Raw genomic sequence first — 25,586 nt, forward strand, 5'->3', positions numbered from 1 at the left:
TTACACTGATCACTTTACACACAAATCTATTCAATCACTATGGACACACCCCGCTGTAAATCTGTTTACCTGCCGAGAATTAATGTATTCAATTTGCATCAAATTATGATATAAGTCTGCTAGAATCGGATGAACTGAAATAGGCAATTTACACTCCCAATCCTTTGAAAGTCGCGTTACAACACTTGCTTAAGTTAAACGTTGCCAAATATGCAGTATAATAAACACGCTCATTTCATTAGGATTTTTATCAACACATATATCAGGACATTATTTACACAACAAAGTATCATAGCACTACCTGCAATAACTGGGCAAGAATATATATATTTCACACACACACGATGAATCACAGATGGTACAAGCCACCCGCTGTTGGTAACAGTGAACATTAACTTTCACTGTCTCCTGGAACGAACCCAAGATCTTCTGAGACGGGGTATATCTGACCTGGAATTCCCTGCACGCTATAAGTAATTAAGAAAAGAAATTGGGGGCATCCTTCCTTTGATACTCATTTGGGATCTCTGCGACGTTGGCTCTATTTAAATTAACACACGTAATCTCTGTGCCGAAAGGAAAGAAACTCGCCACTTGTATCTGTTCTATTTCACTGAAGAAAACGCCTTCACTCCCCCGTTTAAAGGGGCTCATAAAACTCCAGCTGTTAGCTGCCCGTGACACACTTCCAAAGAGCGGTCCACTAAGCCTTCTTGGACAATGGTTTCACGGCAAATAATCCATTCACTTCTTTCAATAATGGCCACCATGGCATCACAACAAATCTCGGCCCTATATCCGGCCGTACTCAACATATTCACATCGGGATATGCACCTCGCGTATCTTAATGACAGATTCCAAGGGAACTTCACATTTTCATTTCACAATATATATCATGGCTACAGCCTGTCCAGCCATCTCGTTTCTCCTTTCGGTACATCGACCACGATGCATATATAATGATGAACTCCTACCACACGGGTCCAAATTACCTTACGCATTCGCGAACTAATTAATTAACGATGTAAGATACCCACTGTCTCGATGTCTTGTTCCAGGTGCCTTAGTTACTAATTAGGAAGGATCTCTACCAGGTGAAGCGCACCAAAAAAAAGTGAATTACTGAGAAATCTTGATGACTCGTACATGCTATGGAAAGATGATAACTGGAGTTATTCTTACAGAATATTTAAGCCATCTCTACTTGACAGCGCTTCACACTTAATTAAGCCAAGGTCCTTAAAAAGTACGTCATGCATTATCGAACCCTTATACAAGGATGGAAGTAAAATATGGTCGTCCCAAAACCATGATGAAAGTATTCTATAAAATACCCAAATAAAAATGAAATTAATATTATTATCCCTCTTAAACGGCGTGCTTGCAGTCTACGTTACATCTATGTGAAAAATCTACATATTTACAATGGGAAGATATAAATACTTGGAAATGTACTCAGCCTTCTGGATACCACGTTCACAGCTTTACAGGGAGGCAATCATGGTTTACTCGGCTTCCATCACGTCATCAGCGATGCGAAGACCTATGATGACTTCCTGGCAGGTCACACTCATGACAGCGACGTTCCAGACGTTCTCTGCTACCAGGCGAAATTTCGGCAAACAGCTAGATGACTCGTTCACTCCGGTACACAGGAAAAACTCTGGCATTCAGCTGGATGTCGACGTTCTCATAGACATGTAAATGAGGGGAAGTTATCTTATGTGAATGCGTTAGTTTATTACACATCACAATTTGAATATATGGTTGGGTATACTCATTAGCACGAGCATTCCAACACGATGTCGGTAATGTCCCAGAAACCCGACATTAATCCCTTCTCATTTATCTATTCTTCTTGTAGGCAGCTATTATAGGCCCAGAAATTTCACTAGTTTCCCTAGAAACGACAGTGGTTAGGCCACTAATGTATTAGCATTTTCGTATTTCATGATACTATTTCAGGCCTGTTCTATTGCACTTAGCCGTAAGTCGAGCTCTCAACTGCACTACGGATTACTTTAACGTGGCACTGTCCTCAATTTGGTCGACAATGAGCCGTTCACTGACTTTCTTGGTAATTCACATTTATATCGAGCACGCTCGCTCCACACACTTCGCTAAGTACGTCCCTATATATGTTAACAGAGCCGTATTAGCTTAGATACATAGGAGGCTCGATGTACGACCTCTTCTACACACGGACATCGGTTATTGCGGTTTCGCACCGTTCCTATTTTATTAATTAGCGGCACACTGTACACGCTAATATCTCACTCAGATGATGATTATTTCCACATATATTCACAGACTTTAATAAATCACTGCATTACACTGCTCAAATTACAAGATTATTTCTTCACAAACGACTCACACACAAACCATGACGAAATACTACCGTACTGGCGTTGCACTGAAAATGCACTGGGGTGTCTGCCTCTCAGCTCTTGAATATATAGGCAAGCTACGCGAGAGGCTCGAATGCTGAGGGTGGGGGAAAAATGCAATTTCTTCTCAGAATTCGGTCCGGTAATATGCAACCTAGAGTAACGAACAGGGTATCAAAATGTAGCTCCTGTATTCCCATCTCCACTGAGTGACTGTTTTTGAAATAGCTTCGTAGATTCTCAAGCAATCTCAAAAGCGTCCTTTTGTCTCTGGCGGTGAATGATGACGAGCACAGGGGATTCCTTGTGTTCGCTGGCACGGTTGGGATCCAACATCTGTTAGTCATTAAGACGCACCCTTGTTTACAGCGTAGTTACCGCTCTGTCAGTTAAGTAGAGCACTTCTCCGTCTCATAATTATGCGTAAAATTCCCTGGTTCAAATGAATGTTTGCGCTTAATTATCCATTGGGTATTTTGCGATTTATAAAAAATAACAGAAATAAAACAGCTGAATACGATAAGTTGGCAGTGGTGAATGAGCGAGGAAAACAGGGTATAATGTTAGTTTTCACGTTGGATATACTCTCTGGGCTCAGCTAGTGACCTAGATTCTCCGTCACGTGATAACGCGTCTCTTTCATCTCGATCGTGGTTGGAGTGAGAAAACTTCGAGTACAAGCGCTCTTGCACCGCCTTGCTGCTAATTACCAGCAATTAGAGCTGGGTCGCGCGACTCTGGATACTGCAAATCGAGTCCTGGAGCGGGCAGAAAAATTCTAACTTGGGCAGTTTTTATCCCAGAATGACGCGGAAAACAGCATATTTCATCTCCTGGATATCATGACATACCATAGGTTACGTTGTGAACGGTCACTTATACAGTAAGACGGAGTCCGTTAGATGAACGAAGGGAACCATTTATAGAAGATCCTTATATTGTGGCAATTCATGCGAACAAAGTATTGGAATGTTTTCGATTACCTGAGTTCACTTACCTTTAGACTATGCGCACATACTGGAAATGAGCATTCATTCAAACTTCGTTTAGAAACTGCCGGAGAGGTTAATGTTTTAGTGGAAGTTTTAAAAGAGAGAGCTTCTGTTCCTTTCTGGTAACCATGAGGACATGTAATCTATGTGTTTGTTCATGTTACGATACTGTTACTTCTGTGAAAGTAATATCACATTCTAACACCTCACAAGCTTCACGTGCCTCCAAAATTGTGTTCGTTAAGACACACATGAAAGACCTGGGAACTGGAAGCTCTTCACAACCAGTTATACTGCTAAATTTATTCACTTCTTTATATATGTTTAATATAGTACTAAGATGGGTTTCTTGCGTTGTTTTAATAGCAAACGGCTAGGAATGGTAATGTAGCAGCCATGTCCTAAATTATGGTACATACGAAGCTTCATTGTTCTCTGTTGGCTACAGAACTTAGAAAATGATTCTCAGAATCACACATTTAGCACTCAAATACATGGGGATTCTTAGCTTATGCAGCCTCTAAAATTACCGAACGAATTTAGTGGTCTGACGGATGTCTTCTACTCGTCAGATCGTGAAGTTCGGATTCCTCGTGGATAAACCCCTTTTCTAATTAGAAAAAAAATATGACATTTCCTTCTTTTACCTGTGAGTAATTTCAAATGTATATGAATTAGTTTATGTTCTCTAACTCCATAAGTGCTTTGTGAATATATACAGTATATACTGTAAATAAATAATAAATGTTAATAAATCAGGAAGATGTTTTACGACGTACAAATTACATAGTGAGAATTTAAAGAGCCTCTAGGAAGAACGAAAACAGAACGGCAGATGCATGGAGGGAAACACTGGCTGCTAGGGAACTAATACAACGATTTTTGAGCTATAAATATCACTTTCAAAAATGTGTAATAATGTTTAATGGAGTATCTGAGGGTCTCGAACTACTACATACTTAAATGAATAGAAAACTTCTCTTATCATCCTCAACATAATAATGCTATGAAAAGTGGGATGAAATGTGTAATGAAAGGTTAATAACATAAGTGTATGTTACTATTGAGGATAATAACGCGTTTGAAATAAGAGTAAAAATTAAATAAGGGAATTTAATTGTTATTTTGTGGAATAATACCTTACAATATGTCCAATGTATTTTATAATTTAAGAAGTGCTTCACACTGTGTTGGGTAAAATTTTTTGGATAGGGTATAAATGTGTTTTCTTGATCTGTAAACATTTAATAGTTAGCATAAAAGAAGTTAACACTGAAACTTCTTACTCCTGTTTCTTTAAGTAACTTCCTGCCATCTGACTGCAGCAGAGAGAAAATGCTTTCTGGTCATTTCCGGTTTGCTTGGACTGAGATGTTAGCAGTGATGGAGTAGCTGGCAGGCGTGGCAACATTTCAGCGCGAGACTTCCTACGCTAATCTTATCGATGTCCGTCTGCAGTACACATACTATACCGTCATTTACACAGTCAGACATGTGGTGTCAAGATTAAGAGCGCGAAATGTATACACTTTGTATAATCTATCTTGACAAGCTGTTCTTCGAGAAATAAGTAGACCAGTTAAGATATTAGAAGGAAGAACATGGTAGAGCAGAAGAAGGTCCTCTCTTCTTTTACTTACAAGGTACACTTTTAGAAATAATGGAATACTCGCAACAGTCATGTTCCCACCAATTGAATCTATATATATAATCCTTATTCTCTCTTATTCTGACTGTTATTCAGAGCGATATTGAGAAAACGAGAATGATTCAACCGCTGAAATTAGTACCAGATATAGACTTTTATGTCTCCTTTACAAGAAAAATACAATGAACCTCTAACGACCACGACATTTGCACTTGTTAAAGGAAAAGTACATCTCTATCAGCGAAATTATTGTCTGATACTCTCCATCATGGAATAGGTACACAGCTATATCTACCGGTATGAGTTCGAACCACGCACATCCTGACTTCTTTTGCCTTCCACAGAGGGCATATAAGTCTCAGGTAAGACCCCAACTAGAGTATGGTTCCAGTGTATGGGACCGTCACCAGGATTAGTTGATTCTATAATTGAAAAAAAAAATCCAAACAAAAGCAGCTCGATTTGTTCTGGGTGATTTCCGACAAAAGAGTAGCGTTACAAAAATGTTGAAAAATTTGGGCTGGAAGACTTGAGAGAAAGGAGACGAGCTGCTCGACTAAGTGGTATGTTCCGAGTTGTCAGTGGGGAAATGGCGTGGAACAACATTAATAGACGAATACGTTCGAACGGTGTCTTTAAAAGCATGAAAGTTCATAGTATGAAGATAAAGTTGGAATGCAAGAGGACGAGTTTGGGACAAACATTCGTTTATGGGAAGGAGACCTAGGGACTGGAATAACTTACCAAGGCAGATTTTCAATACATTTCCAATTTCTTTAAAATCACTTAAGAAAAGGCTAGGAAAACAACAGATAGGGAAACTGCCATCTTGACGACTGCCCTAAATGCAGACCAGTAGTGATTTACTGATTTATTGAGTAAACACAAACGTTACAGAGACTTAAACTGGTTCAAGAACAATGCAGTGATGACCGTCATACTTGAACTGTTTAGTGAAAAATACTCTCGTTCAGTGACGCGAATGAATAATTTTCTTCCATATTGGAATATAAAACACAGTATCTCCATAAATAAGCAGAAAATAAGGCATTATGTATGGTAACCCTGGTAGTTAAAGCAATAACTTATCGTCTTAGACCGTCCTTCGACTGTTCCAGTCCCGGGCGAGTCGGATATTTCAATCGAGTCTGATTAATACTTCTGACCCGGGAACTGGGTGTATGTGTTTGTTCTAGCACTTTCCTCTTTATTTTCAGACAGCACACTACGCTACCAACCACCATAGAAACACGCAATAGTGATTATATACCTTCATACAGGATTGGCGTCAGGAAAGGCAACCAGCCAAAAACAGCGCCAAATTCACATGCGTGACACAGTTCGTATACGCGATCCCACAGGTGTGGGAAAAACGGTAGAAAAAGAAGAAGAAGGGAGAGAGATGGTACTGTGAGTGATATGTTCTTCTATAATGTTTATTTGGTCGTTAATCGAGTGATTATTATAAGAGTTAGATATTGCTCTATATGGAAATATTATACTTGTCTCCACTTCGTAACCAAGAATCAAAACAAAAGCCTAAAATAAAAATATATTTATTTTAAAATCTAGTATTAATACGGCAATAACTTACTGTTACAGCGTTTTTCACTACAACGAGTACAAAATAAAAGGGGGTTAAAAGTGACAACGTTTTTTTTTCTTTAAACAAACAATATTAAAATGATTTATTTTATCTGTTTTGGTAATCAACATCTCTTGCCGAGTGTTGATGGAGATGTGAAAATTCTTAGCATTGCGTGGCACATTAAGGTGCACTGGCAGCGTATTTTGTTTTCATCCCCACCATAAATAATTTCTTAGGAACGATAATTCGCCTGCCTCTATACTCCTCGCTGCTGTCTACCTTCAACCTGACATGCTACCAAGGTGGTTCAAGTCATGTTCGTCATCACTCGTGTAAAATCGTGGCTATTGTAGCTAGCGAGATGCGCATGAACCCACCATCCTGTTGCATACACTTTTTATCTTTGATTCAGAAAATAGAACATTGTTTGTCATCAAGTTTTTCAATAATCCGGGCGTTTCCTCCACTTCAACAGCAAAATGGGACACTCTAAATGTCTGTCCATTCTTCTGAGTAGTACTAGTTGGATAAAAATGAGAGCTATTCCAGTTTAAGGTTAGATTGTCCCTCACTTTCCCGTAGGATCCGGCTCATCCAAGGATTATAATACTGGAATAAGGGTTAGACCAGAGTTCACCCAGCCTCTTGATGTGAAAAGTGGAGCGTTCTGATGAGGGAAGTCAAGCAATACGGCTGACAATGTTGTCATGATATTTAAATATCTGTAATATGGAATATACTCGTGATTTAAAAGACAGTATACGAAATGTCTCCTTGTAACGATTACAGCGTCAATAGCCGCGGAATTGTACAAGTTTGCTTGACTGTTTTTCAGATCCTACATTTTCGCCTTCCTAATTATTACCATCAGACAGCGAGCATTCTGGGTAATAATGAAGGTTCCACGTGGAGTAACTCCCTCCAACAACTGATAAAAGTGTCGTAGCGGCTTCTTTATATTTGAATGTTCTGTAGAGTGTTTTTCTGGAACTGTTAATAAAATACATTTTTTCTCCCTGCAGGTCTCATTAATTTCTCTTTGTTCCAGGTAACTGGGATCGTAGGACGGGCGGACGTACTTGCCTGCGTATTTTTCCTTCTCTCGTTCCTGGCATATCACGGGTGAGTGATCTTACTCTTCGTTTGAAGTTCATACAGTGACAGAAGAATAGAATTATACATTTGTAGTCATCTGATTTTAGTGAGAAGCATAGTGATATCTAACTAGCCACTATGATTTACTTGTTCAGGATATATCACTTACAAGTACATTCAGAATAATGAAATTATATTACAAATATATCTGCAACTTTACTCGTACTTTGTCCCAAAAGTGAATAAACAATGGTATTTACTCCAGACGGCTGGCAACTGACCTTGAGTGAAGGCTTAACTATATGTCGACGATAATTCTGTTATAAGATAATTAGATTAGTTGGTATTAAGTATGTTGGAATGTTCTACAACTGCCCGCCTATTGCAAAATATGGACTGATTCTCAACGGGCTTCCATATGACGCAGTATAGTTAAGCAAATATATTACTGAGAAGAAGAAAGGGCCGCCCCTCATTTTTCCGCTTTGGCTATCGTTGATAGGAAGCTTCCGTGTTACTCAAATTTACTCAAATTTCTTCCATCAACATTGGCAGAATTTCTCTCGTACCTTCTAACAAACTGTAAATTGTGACGGATTTCACTTGGGTATTTTCATGATATATGTAGACTATTGTTTATCAAAGCTCACATTTTGTAGCTGTTATTCGCTTTTCCATAACTATTTTATGCTGCTCCGTTAAACAAAACTCAATTCGCGTATTTTTTTTTAGATAACTGAAGCTTATTTTATACTTGTGTCTTTATCTGCTTTATAAATGTTATTCAAATCGTCGTACCCATGCGTGTCCCATACGTTACTTTCTTTCGGAAAATAAAAGGTGGTACCAATAATTTAATTGTTTACAGCCACTCAGCCACGCTTTAGAGTCATGCTGACTAAATGTTTTTTTTTTCATACAAAGATTTAGCTTTGATGGATCATTTTTAACTACTTTTATGTCCGGCTCCATGGCTAAATGGTTAGCGTGCTGGCCTTTGGTCACAGGGGCCCCGGGTTCGATTTCCAGCATAGTCGGGAATTTTAACTATAATTGGTTAATTCCCCTGGCACGCGGACTGGGTGTATGTGTCGTCTTCATCATCATTTCATCCTTATAACGAGGCACAGGTTGCGTACGGGCGTCAAATCAAAAGACCTGCCCCTGGCAGCCGAAATCCTCGGACACATCTCGGCACTAAAAGCCATACGCCATTTCATTTCATTTCAACTACTGTTATGGTTTTTGGGAACATCAAGGTGCCAGAATATTGTCCCGATATAATTATTTTACTTACTGGTAAACCTACCAACACGAAGCTGCTGTATTTGAGCATCTCACATGGACTAAGCTAGGACAGAACCCACCAGTTTGGGCTCAGATGGCCAACACTTCTGTCGCTTGAGCCATTCAGCCCGGCAGTGTTCTTGCTGTGCTTATACTGTTATTGTACCCGGTATGTCTACATATTGTCGTTACTCCTAAAAAAACCGCTATGTGATAATATTTCAGCTTGGAACTCTCAGCAGAAAGGTTCTGTCATCTAAGCTTCAGTATTGCATGAACTAATATCAATGTATTTTTTTTCTTATTGATACACGTACTGCGGGATAGTATTTCTCCCCACACCATAGCGGTATTTCGAGGCGCAACTACGATGTACGAGGGCAGATCGGAAATTAACGCACAATAATTTTTCTCCCCTGGTATTGCAGCTGAAATGTTAAAATTTCACGATGATATATGTGGGGATCATTACACTTATGTATTTGCAAGCTACAGTAAACACAACATTTGAATAGAACTGCCTGTTTATAATGTACGGAAATTTACATTGTTGTTTCCTACAATACCGTCCTTAGATAACAATATGTAGAAAGGCACTCGATGTATTTGTTTACTATATATTGTTTTAATTATGCTGCCATGCAAATCATAAAGAAGACGGGCAGTCTACACGTTTTCACCGGCGTTGCCTAGTGTGACGAGGTCCAGCTGCTGCGCTTGAGATTCCTGTGGTGGAGGGATGACGTAGTTTCGCCACATATAGTTTGATGTTTGCGCTACAGAGGTTTTATTTTTCTTGTGCAGCTCTAGCGAGGGAAGCCTGAACTACGGAACAAACATGGCGCGCATGTTACTGGTGCACGTGTGAAGAGCAGCAAAGTATAGTTCGATAGTTGTGGGGCAAAGGGCATACACTGACTGAAATTCATAGGGACATGCGTGGCGTGTATGGGGACGACTGTCTGGACCATAGCAATGTCTCCAGGTGGTTTGCATTCTTCTAAGTAGGCCGTGCGGACCTTAGCGATTCCCCTCACTCCAGACGGCTGGTATCAGCTTCAACTCCGCAGAATGTCCGCGCATTGAGGCAGCAATTTTGAATGATCGGCCTGTGCATCTGTAAACCTTACCGCAGACGTTCACCATCGTACGGTGTACGACATTGTTCATGACACGTTGAAATTCCGTAAAGTTAGTGCTCGCTGGTACCTGAAAACCTGACAGACAACCACAAGGGCCTGCGAGTAATGACAAGCATGGATCACTTAACGCGTTACGCCGCAGAAGGACATGACTTTCCGAAAGGAATCGTCACTGCTGATGACTTGTGGGCGTTTGAAACCAAGCAGGCTTCAATGGAGTGGAAACATGCTGGTTCCGCACTAAAAAATAATTCAGAGTGACTCAGTCTGCTAGGAAAGTGCTTGTGTTCTGGGACATGTTTGGTGTGTTATTGCTGGATTATAGTTTACGTAAATAGCATTATCAAGGAATGCGCGAATTTCTACACGAATAATGGTGAATCGCATAACCTCAGGTATGAGATTGCAGATTATCTGAGGTAGTACAGTTTAGACGGCCTGCCTACCAATTTAAAAGTTCCTATTGTCTTACTATCTAGCTATGAAAACGGAACTCATTTGTGTAGCTTCTATGGCTAAGTTAATTTTTTCAGGCAATGGTGAGTGCACCATTAGAGATCTCTAACGTCCTGACAATGACATGGCGTGCCAAGATTATTACCCACTTTTCAAAAGTCGATCTCCACAGCCGGGATCGAACCCATTAACTCATATTCATCAGAGGTTGATGCTACCTATTGATCACTAAACAATACAAAGCATTACCAATAATTTCGCTCTTTAAACAACGGTTACAGCCGCACTTAATATTTTATCTCATCTAGGAAGCATCTCATAATTTACAATCTGCAGAGATTATCCCTTATAACCTGTTATCGCAGAAGCACTTTCGTGATCAAAAAAAAAAAAAGAAATGTATATCATTTGCCGTAAACATGTCTCCTGAGAATGTGATGAAAAGTGGAATCCTCAGTGATTGTGGACCATACTCAGGGGAATCCCAGCACTTTTGAAATACGATGTCCCGGTGAGTGCTTTTTATTTATGAGAGCTCTGTGTTTAGTACACATTGCCCGTAACGGGAGAACAAGATTCTTGATTAAACAACTGCTTGATTCGCCAGTCCTTAGGTCCTTTTGAACTCCCCATCTCCTTCTACGATTATCTGCTACATCACAAGAACAATATTTTAAAGTGTCCTTCCACTGTGTAGACGATGTGATGGAACATAGAGTGATGAGAATTTATTTTTTGCGATGCTTAAAGCCTTGTCGCAGATATACTGAGTGGTCAACGAACGTCTTTAACCCCTCAGCGCCGACCTCTATACGTGGTATTGGAACCTTTCCCACCGTCCCCCATGACTCATGGGACCATGTGACAACAAACCAACCCTTTCGGGTCACGAACACATGGGACATGCTCCACGGAAGTCGATAGTCAATAGATCTTTTTGGTCTGTGCCGATTTCCCCTCATTGGGATTGTATACTTAATCCACTCACATGAAAGGTTATCGGCCATGCGACTCAGCTAGATCAAAGCTACTCTCCCGTTCCTGAGGTCTGAACACGGACTCCTCAGGGCCGAAGACCGTTCGCGGCATATAGAGGCTATCAAACATAAACTATCTTAAAGGCCTACAATGAACGGAAGAGGATTCTGGATGCATGTTTTTCGGTGTAGATAGGCACGAAATGGTTTAGAACAATTTACTATTCACTCGGTGAAATATACAAAATTTACATACACTCTTGATACTTCTTACACAATTGATATAAGCAATCACTTATTTCAGCAGCGGAAAAATCCGTACTGCCATTGACATCCGCTGTTACCTCCACATTCCACAGACAAAATCTATGTGAACGGCAACGTTAGCTGTTACTTTCTCTAATCCAATAAATTTTCCTTTTTGACACAGACGTTAATATCCAGATCCCTCTCTACCAAAACAGAGAATAACCGAGAGGTTGTTAATATGATCTCACCTTTTCACATACTATCACTTTGAATTGCCGGTGTCCTATATTGCTTACATAACTATTACATTAGTTTGGATGTATGCTACACAAATTGTTTTGTGTATTATCGCGATTGTTTTGTGCGTGCTATCACCCGGTTTAGCATAAACCACTGAGTACTACATACACAATAAAATGACCCTACCATATTCACAAAAACAAAACAAGCCATGTTCCCCCAATGCGAGTATTCCATGGGACTGAATCCCGTATTACACATTAGACTCTATTTACACAAAAGAAAAATGTCCGCTTTTTGAATGGTCGGCTAACTCTAGGAATCATTAAAGTAAATATTAAAACATAATTGATCCGAACATTCTGACCATATCAGAAATCCGTCACTAAGTCACGGAGAAGAAAAAAAATGGACTCAAGTCTTCCATATAAAATTAAACACAGACTTGAACAACGAACTATCACTTGCAATCACTACCAGTGGACTTTCACGAAGTCTAGATTCAAATCGACATCGATTATAAGTCAACAAAAACACATCCTGAAAAAGAAAATATATCAAACACATGTATCAATAAAGACAATGGCTGTAATTAACCCGTTGTAACCCGCTGTCTTAGCGAGCTGTTGATCCCTGATGTGCTCACACGAGGTTTGAACCTGAGACTATTGTCGTCTCCATCCAGGGTACTGTAATCAAGCCCTAATTAGTCTAATCATGTATAGAACAGTCATAACAAAAATAAACGTTTATATTGCTCTGTGGGTCATGGTCTACGGCGTGGCAATTAAAGCACTTGCTTTCTTTATTCTCAAAAGAAAACAGATGGTTGGTCCGACCAACCTTTCTGCTTGTATTTATTCCTCCCTGTTCCAGACGCTCCCCCCTCTCAGCCATAACTCATGACTGACACTTGTCCCCACGGTCCGGAGACTAAAGACACCATTCAACCTGATTCCCGCTAGGCTTTTTCTCTCTGTGTCCATCAAATTAATTCATTAGAAACTGGCACATTTTATTCAATGCTCGGACCAGCCCACGTACGTTCAGTACACGAGAATCATTTCTCGAATTCGACCGTTAATTCACATTTCATTCTCTCATATCTCTGGAGGTCTGGATTTCGACTCGTATCTTCTCTCCTTCCAAAAGTCCACCCTCCGTCAGCCACTGACCACAGCAATATTCCTATTTCTCCGCCTCTGAGGCGAGAGTGTGTACCTATCAGATACTACCCTATTGCTCGAAATCTATCGGTATAAATCATCAATCAAAATACCTTCGGTAAAATAATAATAATAATAATAATAATAATAATAATAATAATAATAATAATAATCCTCTAACCTTTTGCTTTAAATGTATTGGTATCAAAACACTGATCAAGTTACATTAAGAAAATAATAGTAATAATAATAATAATAATAATAATACAAATAAAAATGATAAAAATAAAAATTAATTAACATTATTAAATCCTGCCAAACCACTAACAGACCTTCTACATGTAATCACACTAGTGTAGTGGAGGACATGGGTTCAAACCTCGGCACGTCATTCCTTGAGCATCTTCAGTTACAGCCAAAACTTATATTATCATGCAACAAACTATATCTTTACGAACATAGTGCTGATTCTAGCCCAAGCCTTTCCTTTGATACGGGCACTTGTTGATGACTCTGTCACCTCGCTAGTCCCTGCGTAACTTAGGCAATAGCTCAGATGAGATCTACATTATTAATCTACATAGCATTCTACTCCTTTTCCCCCTCAATTCCTTCTCAGCACTAAATAAACAAAATATGATAACATGCAAATGTAGCCACTAAAAGGGGTCCCAAATTCTATACATAAACAAAGGATCACTCCCTTCCCATATCTAATTAATTAAAATCAAAATGAATAAAAGGATTCCCTAACATTCTCAGGCGGATTAAGCCTATTTATAATGTTATTTTTAACCCTATACTTCATGACTGTTATTTACAAAGGGAAATACTAGCATTGGAGAAGAAACATGACTTTGTACTCAACGGTTGATGTCTTCGGCCCCCTCCGAAAGCTCCGGAGGCCTACCCATGTTGGATTACTCCATGGCGCTGGATCCTGTAGTCCTGGAGTTCAGAAGTTCCATATCTTGTCTCGCGTAAACCACTTTTTAGCACACGGATCACTGAAATTAGATTGTAATTTACACAATTTATCGATTTCTTGCTCACGTGTCACCATTCACTCCTATTACTTCTTTGTCTACCCACTGACAGTTGCATGGATATGACTATATCGGCTACTTTCAGCTAGTCTATTACACGGTTAAGCCGGGCGTTCCCAGCATCCGCAAGATGCAGAATTTTCTATCCCTATCTTCTGTATGGTTTAATAGTTCAGGAACACTCCTCACTACCTGTTAATCAGTTAATAATCTGACCTGCGCTTTGTTCGGAAACAGCGTGGATTTATACAGTTGTATGTTCTCCTACAGAAATTCTGCGTACTATCAAGTAGTTGTTATACAAAATCCTACTTCATATTTCACGCAGTCTTAGTCTATTTTGCAACCGATATCTTAAGTACATCTCATTACCGTAATCGTCTGTTGCCTATCACAAATTATAAGCGAAAAAACTGAAAAATTTCACTCCCGCTTTGTTCACATAGTATACAAAGGCGCAGTAACTCGATAGCGAACTGGCCGTCGTTTCCCGTCGAAAGCTCCTCAACGAATGCTGAAGCTCCCTGGAAGTGCAAAAACTTATACTAGCCCCGGTGGTAGGGGCGGTTTAGTGAGCTAATCCCCACTCTTATTTCGACTGCTCCTGGATAAATCAGCCTGTCGAAATTAGCAATACGCTAGACTGTGTGACTTGGTTATGCACAAGTGCGCTGTGCCATGCGGAATTGGATATGTTCGGCGGATCTGTAGTAATTAATTAATCATCTTGGAGGGGAAGTAGGGAGTCCCCGAAGGCATCTGGTTTTTCACTAGGCGTACGTACGCTAACGGAGTTATATAAGTTGTTTACCAACGCCTTTCGCTTGGAGAGTATTTTCTATCAGAACTCCTGACTTTATAATTCCACCAAAATTCAGCACACTGCTCTGACGGGTGCAGTTTTGTTAATCACGCCTTATTTATGCCGAAAATGCATTAAATTTAGCCCGATCGCTTTGGCATTGCTGTACGCTTGCATTTGTTTTCCAATATGGAGTCGCTAAATAGTGTTCTTCTCCTGCTTCTTCTATGACGTGTGCCTAGTTCGGGGATTCTTTAAGCCACCCAGTGGGCGGGTGAAGGCGCCTCTCTGGCGGGCGTCATATTGCACAACCTGATGATACTCCCAACATCCACACAAAGAGAGCTTGCAGCCTGCTTCCTTACCAAGCATATCACTTGAAATAAATATTAATTGTGCCGATACGGTCACAGTATAGACCCTCTTTTCTTCCGTAGCCGCCGACCTCTATACGTGGTATAGACCCATACATGGTTTCACATTTACGGCTATAGCGCGAAGAGTTTTGGAGTTATTGATATGCAAATTGTTTTGTTTCCAAGAAGACATTTTCAGGTTTATCAGCGTTGTAAATAAGAATTGAAAAATTGTTATGATGTAGTTGTTTTTTCAAGGATAATTATTTGTCAAATAAGTCTGAGCACTAATATCTTGCTTTTCTAAAAGTCTGTTTGCTTAATTCTTTCCCACAGAATAAAATAAAGAAAGGTGATCTGAGAAGTTTGTCTTTTCGTGTGATGTTCTTTGCTCTATTTGTACATTGCGAGTGCGGTTTATTTATTATATTTGTCTTTATTTCTCAGCTTGTAATATTTTCGTAACTCTCCACGAGCGCTCTGTGTAGGCATCAGTTAGTGCTGCTTTCTGTCATACGATACGAGAACCAGTTGTTCATGGTATATATCTCGCTTGAAAGAAAATGTCTCGACCTTTTATCTGAAATATGTATCGAGTTGGTTTGTTTCGTCATAAATGTTATTCCCCTCATTCAGTTTCGTCCTGTTGCTTTCGGTCTCGCTGCAGCTTCATCAGTCCGTGTGACGCGCCGCGCTCAGCCGTGGTATGACTGACAGTAACGTGCTTGAAATATTGTATAATTCAGATGATAGTTTAGTCGGAAGTAGTAGTGACAGTATAAGCAGCAGTGATAATGAAATAGATGATGTAGCAGTGGTAAATGATGAGAGTGACGTTGAGGAGGAAACAGTACTTGGAAATTTCGTGTAAGAGACTAGATAATTATACAGGTCAAAGAGAAGTTTTCAACGGTGAATTCTGATTGATAAATTCTCTAATAATACTCACACAGGTCACAGAGACAAATATTGAGCAATTACCTTACCGGGTTCATCTGGTGAAAGGTTTGTTTACAAAATACGCTCCCTCGGGAGGGGAACGAAATATTCAAGGCCGGCGCGCATCAGATAATACAGTTCCAAGGTTGCAGGAAAGACATTTTATCAGGAAATTAGCACCCAAGAGTTGGAAATCCAAACCTCAGAGACATTGTATCCTGTGTTCAAAACACGGCGAAAAGAAGACGTCAGTGTACTGCTTCCAGGAGTGTGACTTGAGTCCCTGTCTCAGAGTGCTTCGAACTCTATCACACGGAACTAAATTACTAAGGAGATGTGAAATAATTATGTAATTATCTGCATGTACATAGTTCTGTCATAACGTATTCCAAATTTCGCGAAAATCGGGCTACTCTTATACTTGTAGTAACCCTTTAAGTGAATCGATGTATTGCAGTCGCGCGTAGTTGAAATCTCATCCGGCCGCGGGGTAGGAAGCTATTTAAATGCCTGCCACGCTGAGGGGTTAAATGTATTCTTATGCTACTGTAGTTTATACAATTCAAAAAACAGCGACCGTTGTTCCTATATAGGATTATAGCAACGATAAATTTGGGTTTAAGCTCAGCAATACAGACGGGATTGTTAGTTTCAATTTTAATTCTACTATAGGAACGCAGCATAGGGTAGGATGGCATGGAGAACTACATCAAACCAGTATATGGACTGATGACGCAGTTAATAACTTATCGTCCTGCATTTAACTCACATGACATCATAACCGAGGTCCAACTTGCCATCGTTCATACCTGTTTGTATTTGCATTCATTCTCGCTAGTTTTATGTCCGTTACTTCCAACGGATGAATAAGACATCATGAGTTCACTTCGCTTTTACTACTGTAGAATTAAGTCGGTCCGAGAAAGGACCTATATAAAAATATCCCTCTAGATCTAACTTCTTTAACACCGTTGATCACAATTGCGAATTTGCAGCATTGGCTTTACTGCAGCGTGATTGAATTTTGCTTACCATCATGGCAGAACACACATCCTACATGCTTGAATGATGCACCTGTTCCAGTTCCCTACCTGGCATTCATTTCTCGTGCGTATCTCTTACAAATTAACCATACGCAGTTTAAATCCCTGGACTGGGTGCGATTCGAACCCGATGCCTCGTGGATCGAAGAGAACGATGGTAACTGGACTTAGTAACTACTATTATTTATGTATTCTAAGTAAAGTTTCTTGCATGTAAAGAAGATATTCAGCTTTCCAAAATTTGCACCCGTCAACAATGAGAATGTGGGTGGTCAAACATTCAAACGTCACGAATCATAGAAGCCAATAAAATCGAAAGTGAATATTCCGTTGTAGTGTGATCACTCATGTTCGTGGAACGCTACTGCAGTAATAACTATATATATATCAGATAACCCCAACAATGCAGGCACGGGCAGTGTTCCAAACAGGATACTTTTCATGTATATTTAGGAAGTCTTTCCAATGGCACTAGCACTATACATTGGCATTCGTCCAAATTCAAGACCACAATACTGTTACGGTGAAGTAACATCTATAACTGTATCAAAGATTGGACACTACAGATTTTTTTCGTTTCCTTCAGAGGAAATTATTTCAATTGGAACTTCAGTTTGAAAATAACCTTAATATAGTATAATAATAGGCCAGTGCTCTCCGAGAATACATCGATTAATATATGATTCGGTTAGTATCATAAACATGGTTTCTAGATTAATAATTCAGTGTCCAAATGACAAAGAAAGAGAGGAATGAGTAAAGGAAATAAAAAAGGAATTTGGAAAGTGAACCACATGAACAGCAAATTATTGCGTCTGGTTTGTGAGATTAAAGTGATTGTAATGTGCCAGTGTTTTGCTGCTAATTTCCGGTTGGCAGCATGTTAGAGACCATATAGTTGTGAGCTGGATGCTGCATTCAGATTCCAACATTAGCTACTCCGAAAATTGTTTCCCGTTTTCCCCACTCTCACAGCACATAAATACTGGATCTGAACTTTAAGTAAGGGCACGTCTGCTTCTTTCTCAGTCCTTTCCCTGGTCGCCGGATGCAGAGTGGGGATCAGCCCACAAGTGGCCACGGGTGATCCGTGGTCCGACAGCTCTCACTCCGACCGTCCAACCGAGCAGATGAGGGGTGTCCGTGACTCTATTCTGCCTCTGTTTTCGGAAGACGGAGAGGGGCTAGTCCCCACTGTCGGATGTCCTGAGAATGGTTTTCCATGCTTTTCCATTCTCCCGCACTAAGGCGAAAGCCGGGACAGTTCCTGGTATAGTAGGCCACGGCCGCCAACTCTCTCATCTCCGCGCACATCTTCTTTTCCGATACAAATCGTCTGGGTTAACAGACAGCGTAAGAGTCCGGGAAGCCCACCTCTCCCTTCAGGGGAGGAAAGAAAAAAAACAGTAGTAGAAGTCCTCTCCCTTTCCTACCCTATTATCGCAAAATCCTAACAGATTAGTGCCACGTTAAACCGGTAGCAAAAGAAAATACGCCAATTCCTTATTTATATATGTACCACATAATGCAGAGGTACAGGAACCGAGAGGCAGTTTCATTATTAAACCACTAATCTTGAGTATGTTCCAGTTATTTCTGGGCGCAGCTGTGAGCTTGCATTCGGGAGATAGTTGACTCGAACCCCACTCTCAGCAGCCTTGAATGAGGTTTTCCGTGGGTTCTCCTTCCTTCATATTACTAGCCATTTCCTATCCCATTGTTGACATAAGATCTATCTGTGTCTGGGCGACGAAAAACAAAATTGTAAAAAAAAACTCAGCCATCCTAATTTCTCCATTTAATCACAGAAAAGACGTAATACGCTTCGTAAATGACTGTAGCCTATGAATAGGAACAGTCCCGGCATTTGCCTGGAATGTGAGAATGGAACCAGTGGAAAACTGTTCTCAAGACAGCCGACAGTGGTGTTCGAACCCACTCGTCTCTCGAATATAGAGCTTGGCTCAACAGCCGAAGTGTGTCAACATATGGCGCCACTTCCATGAGTGCAAATCCCAGATAAATAAATAAATAAATAAATAAATAAATAAATAAATAAATAAATAAATAAAAGTAATGGGATAATGGCAGGTAATGCATGGACTAGTAGATTAGGTTTAATTGACTGAACAGTTTTTCCATTTTTTATTTATTTAGACGGACAAAGAAAAGAGCTATTCTACTAGAACATGATTGGAAATATCCTTCTCAATTACGTTATACATCCCGGCTTGTTTTCACAATATGCATGCTCAGAGGTAACACAGATATTCCGTTTCAGTTTTTAAGGTCTCGCTCATCAAAATAAATGTAAAAGATATCTCTATTAAGGTTATGCTAATTGTGTGTCATGGCTCCAGGCGGGGAAGTGTATTTCTCAGAAGTTCAGTGTGGTGTGACAATCCATGTGCCGCACTGAAACGAGTAGATGCGTCTTTAGCGGATTTACGTGCCTTATAGTGGGCTTCAGAGAAGCACTTATTTGATATGACTCCTCGGTGGAGCTTTGAGTCTGGCAGAAGTGGTGTACTGAATACTCCAATACTTTGTGCCTTAAATACTTTCAAAGTGAGGGACAGCAGTCGAGAGTAGCGTGCACCTCAATGTACAAGAGCGTAATAATTGATACAGCTTTAGTTTTACAAGTGTGGTGTCTTGAGTTCGAAAGTCTCCATACATATGGAAAACCTTCTTCCATCTCAGTATATTTAAATTTACATATTAAATGGTAATACTAAGTAAGCATTAATGGCGTGTGACTCCGAAGAGGCCTCGTGCAATTCTTTCGAACTGACCCCTAACAGGCGACCTGCGGTCTGCGAGGATTGGACACTATTAATGATGCATTCTAATGCCGAAGACGACACACACACCTAGTCCCCGAGCCATAGGAATTAACCAATGAAAGTTAAAATACCCAGCCACCGGGCGAGTTGGCCGTGCGGTTAGAGGCGCGCGGCTGTGAGCTTGCATCCAGGAGATAGTGGGTTCGAATCCCAATGTTGGCAGTACTGAATATTATTTTCTGTGTTTTCCATTTTCACACCAGGCAAATATTGGGGCTCTACCATAATTAAGTCCACGACCGCTTCCTTCAAACTCCTAGGCCTTTCCTATTCCATCGTCGCCATAAGACCTATCTGTGCCCGTGCGACGTAAAGCCACTAGGAAAAGAAGGTCCCCAACCGGTCTGGAATCAAACCCGTTGGACCAAAAGGAGTGCAGCCGAGACATAGTAAATGATACAACTTGACAGAAAGTTCTCAAAATGTTGGCCATTAGATTGGAAATATTGATCAACATATTACCGCTATTCTGTTAAAATCTGCCTTGTCATTGAAAGTCATGATATTGATGATACCGATTCTGGTGATGTATGGTAGCCCATTTCTCACAGTTCCCCCAGAGCATCGGGAACTGCGCGTCACTTCAGGGGGACGCAATAGCATTTTCCGAGGCCTCGATTCACTCGCACTCATTTTATAGGCTGTTCGTACGATGGGTTCGCCACTCCCATAGGCATTTATTACCTTCAAATTAGGCCGCCATTAACATGGAGTCAAATGCCTTTTTGTAGCCGCTCCTGTGGTGTACAGACGTTACGGGTTTTCCCCTTCCGCCATCTCCACCGTACCGAACATCTTCTCCGCCGTAGAAACCGTTGAGGTCTTCCCCCATAGCATATTTATGATCCCTGGAGAGAGGGTGTTCCAGTATATTAAAGCCCCCAGGAATTGAGCTACCTGTTGGTCCGCGGGTTGTATTGGGTATTTCAACTAGCCCTACATACTGTGCATAAACCATGATGTCATATATACGCATGCATATAGTCTTCAGGTTCGTAGCACAGTCTCCAGTGTGCATCCTGCACAGTCGAAACGAGCAGATGTCAGTGTTCGGAGCTTCGATATAAGTGGAATGCTTTCGATCGATTAACGAAATGAGGCCGAAACAAAGGAAATAATTTTGAATTATTTATGCATGTCTGGATATGAATTAGAACTGGGTGTTCACGAGCTTATATACCCTTGAGGGCCTTATCGCCTTATCCGTTCCCTCTATCATACCCAAACCAACGCAAAGGTACACGGAGGACACCATTAGGTCCTTTGTAAGAAATATGTACTTATTTGCAATAAACCGGTTTTATATGGACCAATAAAGGTCTCTAGTAGAAAATAGAGGAGAATTTGACTGAACTCAGATATATTGCTCTCTCGATCATTGGTAACCGTTTGTGGAGAAACACTCTCCGTGGGATGAATTTTGCTGGAAGTTTCATTTTAGAGAGTGCTGTTGTAATAGGCTTAAATTTACACAAAGCATTCTCAAGTTGTAGAACAAACATTCTCATTACTCATCGTCGTTCCATTTAACTGATGTTTATGTCTGTTAACATCTCATGGAACACAGATTTCTCAAGGACCTCATTTTATTAGTACGTCTGAACAGAAGCAGAATAGAAGCAATAAATTACAGACATCTAAAACTGCAGAAGGGAGACGATAGAATAATGAAATCAAGAAGCACGAGAAGTAATTCAGGGACAATGTTATTAGAATATTAAAATCATTAACGCTGCGATGGTTCCACATATACATCCAATATTTAGAAAATATTTTTCGTTTCAGTAAATTTCAGTTTTTATATTAAATTGTAAAATAAAATTAAATGACGTATGGATTTTAGTGCCGGTAGTGTCCGAGGACATGTTCGGCTCGCCAGGTGCTGGTATTTTGATTTGACGCCCGTTGGTGGCCTGCGCGTCGTGATGAGGATGAAATTATGATAAAGACGACACATGCACGCAGCTCCCGTGCCAGCAAATTTAACCAATGATGGTTAAAATTCCCGACCCTGCCGGGAAACGAACACGTGACCCCTTCGGAACAAAGGCCAGCACGCTAACCATTTAGCCACGGAGCCGGACATATTAAATGGTAATACTAAGTAATACAACTTTGCAGAACGTTCTCAATATTTTCGCACATTAGATAGCAGACTTAGATCAACACGTTAGCACCATTTTGTTGAAAATTTCGCAAGAAGCCTGGCGGCATGTGGCTAAATGCGACATGTTTGACTTTCACCTGATAGTCAACAGATTTCAAATGTCCCCATAGGTAAACTTCAAGGTGCACGATGTCCGGAGATCGTGGCGGCCATTCATTTGGTCCTCGTCTTCCAATCATATGGTTTAGAAAATTCGGCGTCTCCAAATTTTACCCATCCAGATTGATCTACGAGTTGTGCAGCGAAACGATGCATTTGGGAGATCTCCGCCTACATCTTAGACTGCCAGCTTACGGAGAAATAGTCTCCGAACACCAGAGGAAAAAGAAAGACCTTCAAATACCACCGGACTGAGCCAGGATCGAACCTGCCAAGTTGGGGTCAGAAGGCCAGCACCTCAACCGTCTGAACCACTCAGGAGACTCGATTTTCATTATACTGTAAATTTTTTGAATACCTTTAAAATCTTAGCCCTGATTCCACACTCCCTCAGTACTTTTCAGCTTATGCCTTTTCTAGATAACGGAACACAACATAACTGTCTATTCGTCTCCGACCAGTTTTTATTTACGTGACGCATTTACAGGAACCTAAACAAAAAACAGGATTTATCTAAGAAAATGGTAGTGCATATTCAGTATTTTATCTGCGTCTACAGGGGACAGGGGATCATTAAACTAACAAAGTTTCGGGGTGTGGAAGCAAATGAAACGTGAGTGTAACATGTGTAAGCACATTATATGCACATTTCGCTTAATAATATTCTTCTTCCGAGAAATTTCCCTGGAGTGGATGTTGCCTTCTAGAACTACTACTATGGAGTAGAACTAAGAAAAACAGTATTTAATTCAACGATAAGATATTTTAAACCTAGGGAAGAAACATTAAATAAAAACACTGCTAGAGAACAGCAATACATTTCTGAATAAACCTAAGTTTTATAATAATAAGTACTTCCTCTGATCACACAATTGCGTGTAGTGCATTATGTCCTAGTGTAACTGACATCATTCTTAGTATTTAATATATAAAACATTTAATAATAATAATAATAATAATAATAATAATAATAATAATATTTGCTTTAGGTCCCACTAACTAATTTTACTGTTTTGAAGGACGCCAAGGTGCCGGAATTTAGTTCCTATATTTTATCTTAAGTTGCTATTTTAAGGTTTCATGCCGCGAGTTCTTTTACGTACCAGTAAATCTACCGACACGAGGATGACGTATTTGAGCACCCTTGAGGACACGCTTCATATACGTGGCCTTAACATTTTCGATGTTTTTCAAGTGCGATTTTGTAAGGCATTCCCAGATTAACTGCAACCCATACGTAGCTACGGGTGTGACATTAATTTTAAATAGTCCCATCGCTGTTCGGAGTGAAATCTTCCTGATATGTTTGATATCATTTATTGCAATCAGAGCTGCGGCCACTCTATTTTTAACATGTGCAGAAAATGTTCTCCCCTGTGCCTGAAGAGTTATTATCTGTTCACATTGCTTAATGCTTGCTGGCCTAAGTATATTACGTCCTCTGCTACTTACCGTCCTCCCTTCTTGAAGGTGATTTTCACCGTCTTCAGCCTGTTGAGTTGGAGATCGTTGTCATTCGCCCAGTCCACTAGGAGATCGAATGCTTTTTGTAGCGAAGTGATCGATGTTGAAACCAAGGCCGTATCATCCGCGTCTTTACGTATTCTGTCTTCATTGCCTGTAACACGCCGTATGTAGCAATGTTGAATAGGGGGGAGCTAAGTGGGTCCCCTTGTAAGACTCCCGTCGTCTGGTCGACCGGGTTAGAGGTAATAAGTGCGTCGTCCACTTCAATATAGTTCTTCGAAAGTATGTTTTCCACCAGAATCGTATAGGAATTCTCTTCTACGAGTTGCACGAGTTTCATCATTAGCTTCGTTCTGTTGATGGTGTCGAATGCCTTGGTATAATCAACGAAGATAACGTGTAGTTTCCCTTTTGGATGTCGAAGGGCGTCATTTATGTCGTTCTGTAGACATTGTTCTGCTTGGATTGTCGATTGACGTTTGCTAAAACCGAACTGTTCTTCTGGGATACACTTGTCCACTATGACTGTCAGTTTCAAGTTCATAAGTTTCGCCAGGGCTTTATATAAAGTACATTCTAGCGCTATACCTCTGTATGAATCAGGATTACTCGGGTCCCATCTACCCTTATACAGGGCTTTAACCCTCGAAATATTCCACTTGTCCGGAATTCTCCCCTGCTGGAGACATTCATTAAACAGCACAGTACATGCTTTTTTCTAATATTTGAGCTGAACTCTGCAGGTACTCACTAAAAATCCACTCATGTCCACAGGCTTTATTGGGTTTCAGTGTTGCAATTACTTCTACTATCTCTTCTTGAGTGAATAACTCAGTGCTTCTCACATTTCCTTGGCCAACAGTAGCATTGCAGTCTTTAGACTGTAACACTTTACTGAAGTGGTCGTGCAAGATCTCCATTGGAATGTCTCTCGGGAAGGTTGGAATCCTCGGCTTTAAGACCTTGAAGGGGTTCTTCTTAGCTTCTTCTACAAGCCTCTCCACTGTTTCCTCAAAATATTTCCTTTTTGTTTCTCTGATCAGCGCTCTGTAACTCTGTCTTTTCCTGGAGTATTCGCGCAGAGAGGCTTCACAGGGTGACATTAACGCTGCGTGCAGAGATTGAATCGTTGTTTTCCTGGACTGGTAACAGGCTGCGTTGAACCGAGCTTGGCTTTCCTCTTAAATGCCGGTACTACTGTCGTTGCGCTGAGTATGATTTCTAGTTCCTGTAGAGCGGTGTCTATGTGTCCATGCTGTATGAGCTGTATTGCTTTTGTGATTAAAGGGGTGGATTCCTCGATCGTTTGTACATCCAGTGATCTGGTCCATTTTATGGTGTGAGATGTGGTAGGAATGCTTTGCTGTACAGTAAAGTTTGTCAATACAGGTAGATGCTTCCTGACGACATTGTTCTGTATTCTTTGCACTACGTTTGTCACTTTCTTCATATTTGAGAATATCAAATCAATCGTGCTACTCCCGTTGTGAGAGATGTATGTCTTCTCTGTGTAAGAGTTGATCAGGCTCAGACCTTCTCCTTGAAGGAATCCGAGGACTACCTCTGACTTAGTATTGTCCAATGTCGACTCTG

The 25,586-nt window shown here is 40.4% G+C and overlaps 1 protein-coding gene across 1 annotated transcript in view; it reads left to right on the forward strand.

Annotated features, from left to right (window-relative positions):
* Positions 1–25,586, forward strand: part of LOC136866682 (protein O-mannosyl-transferase TMTC1) — a 1,311,158-nt gene that overhangs the window by 404,197 nt on the left and 881,375 nt on the right. The window contains exon 3 of the mRNA XM_068226806.1: positions 7,665–7,738. Within this exon, the coding sequence (XP_068082907.1) occupies positions 7,665–7,738 (74 nt within the window). The remainder of the gene's footprint in view (positions 1–7,664; positions 7,739–25,586) is intronic.

Source organism: Anabrus simplex, chromosome 3 (genome assembly GCF_040414725.1).
Source record: "Anabrus simplex isolate iqAnaSimp1 chromosome 3, ASM4041472v1, whole genome shotgun sequence".
Taxonomy (NCBI): Eukaryota; Metazoa; Arthropoda; class Insecta; order Orthoptera; family Tettigoniidae; genus Anabrus; species Anabrus simplex.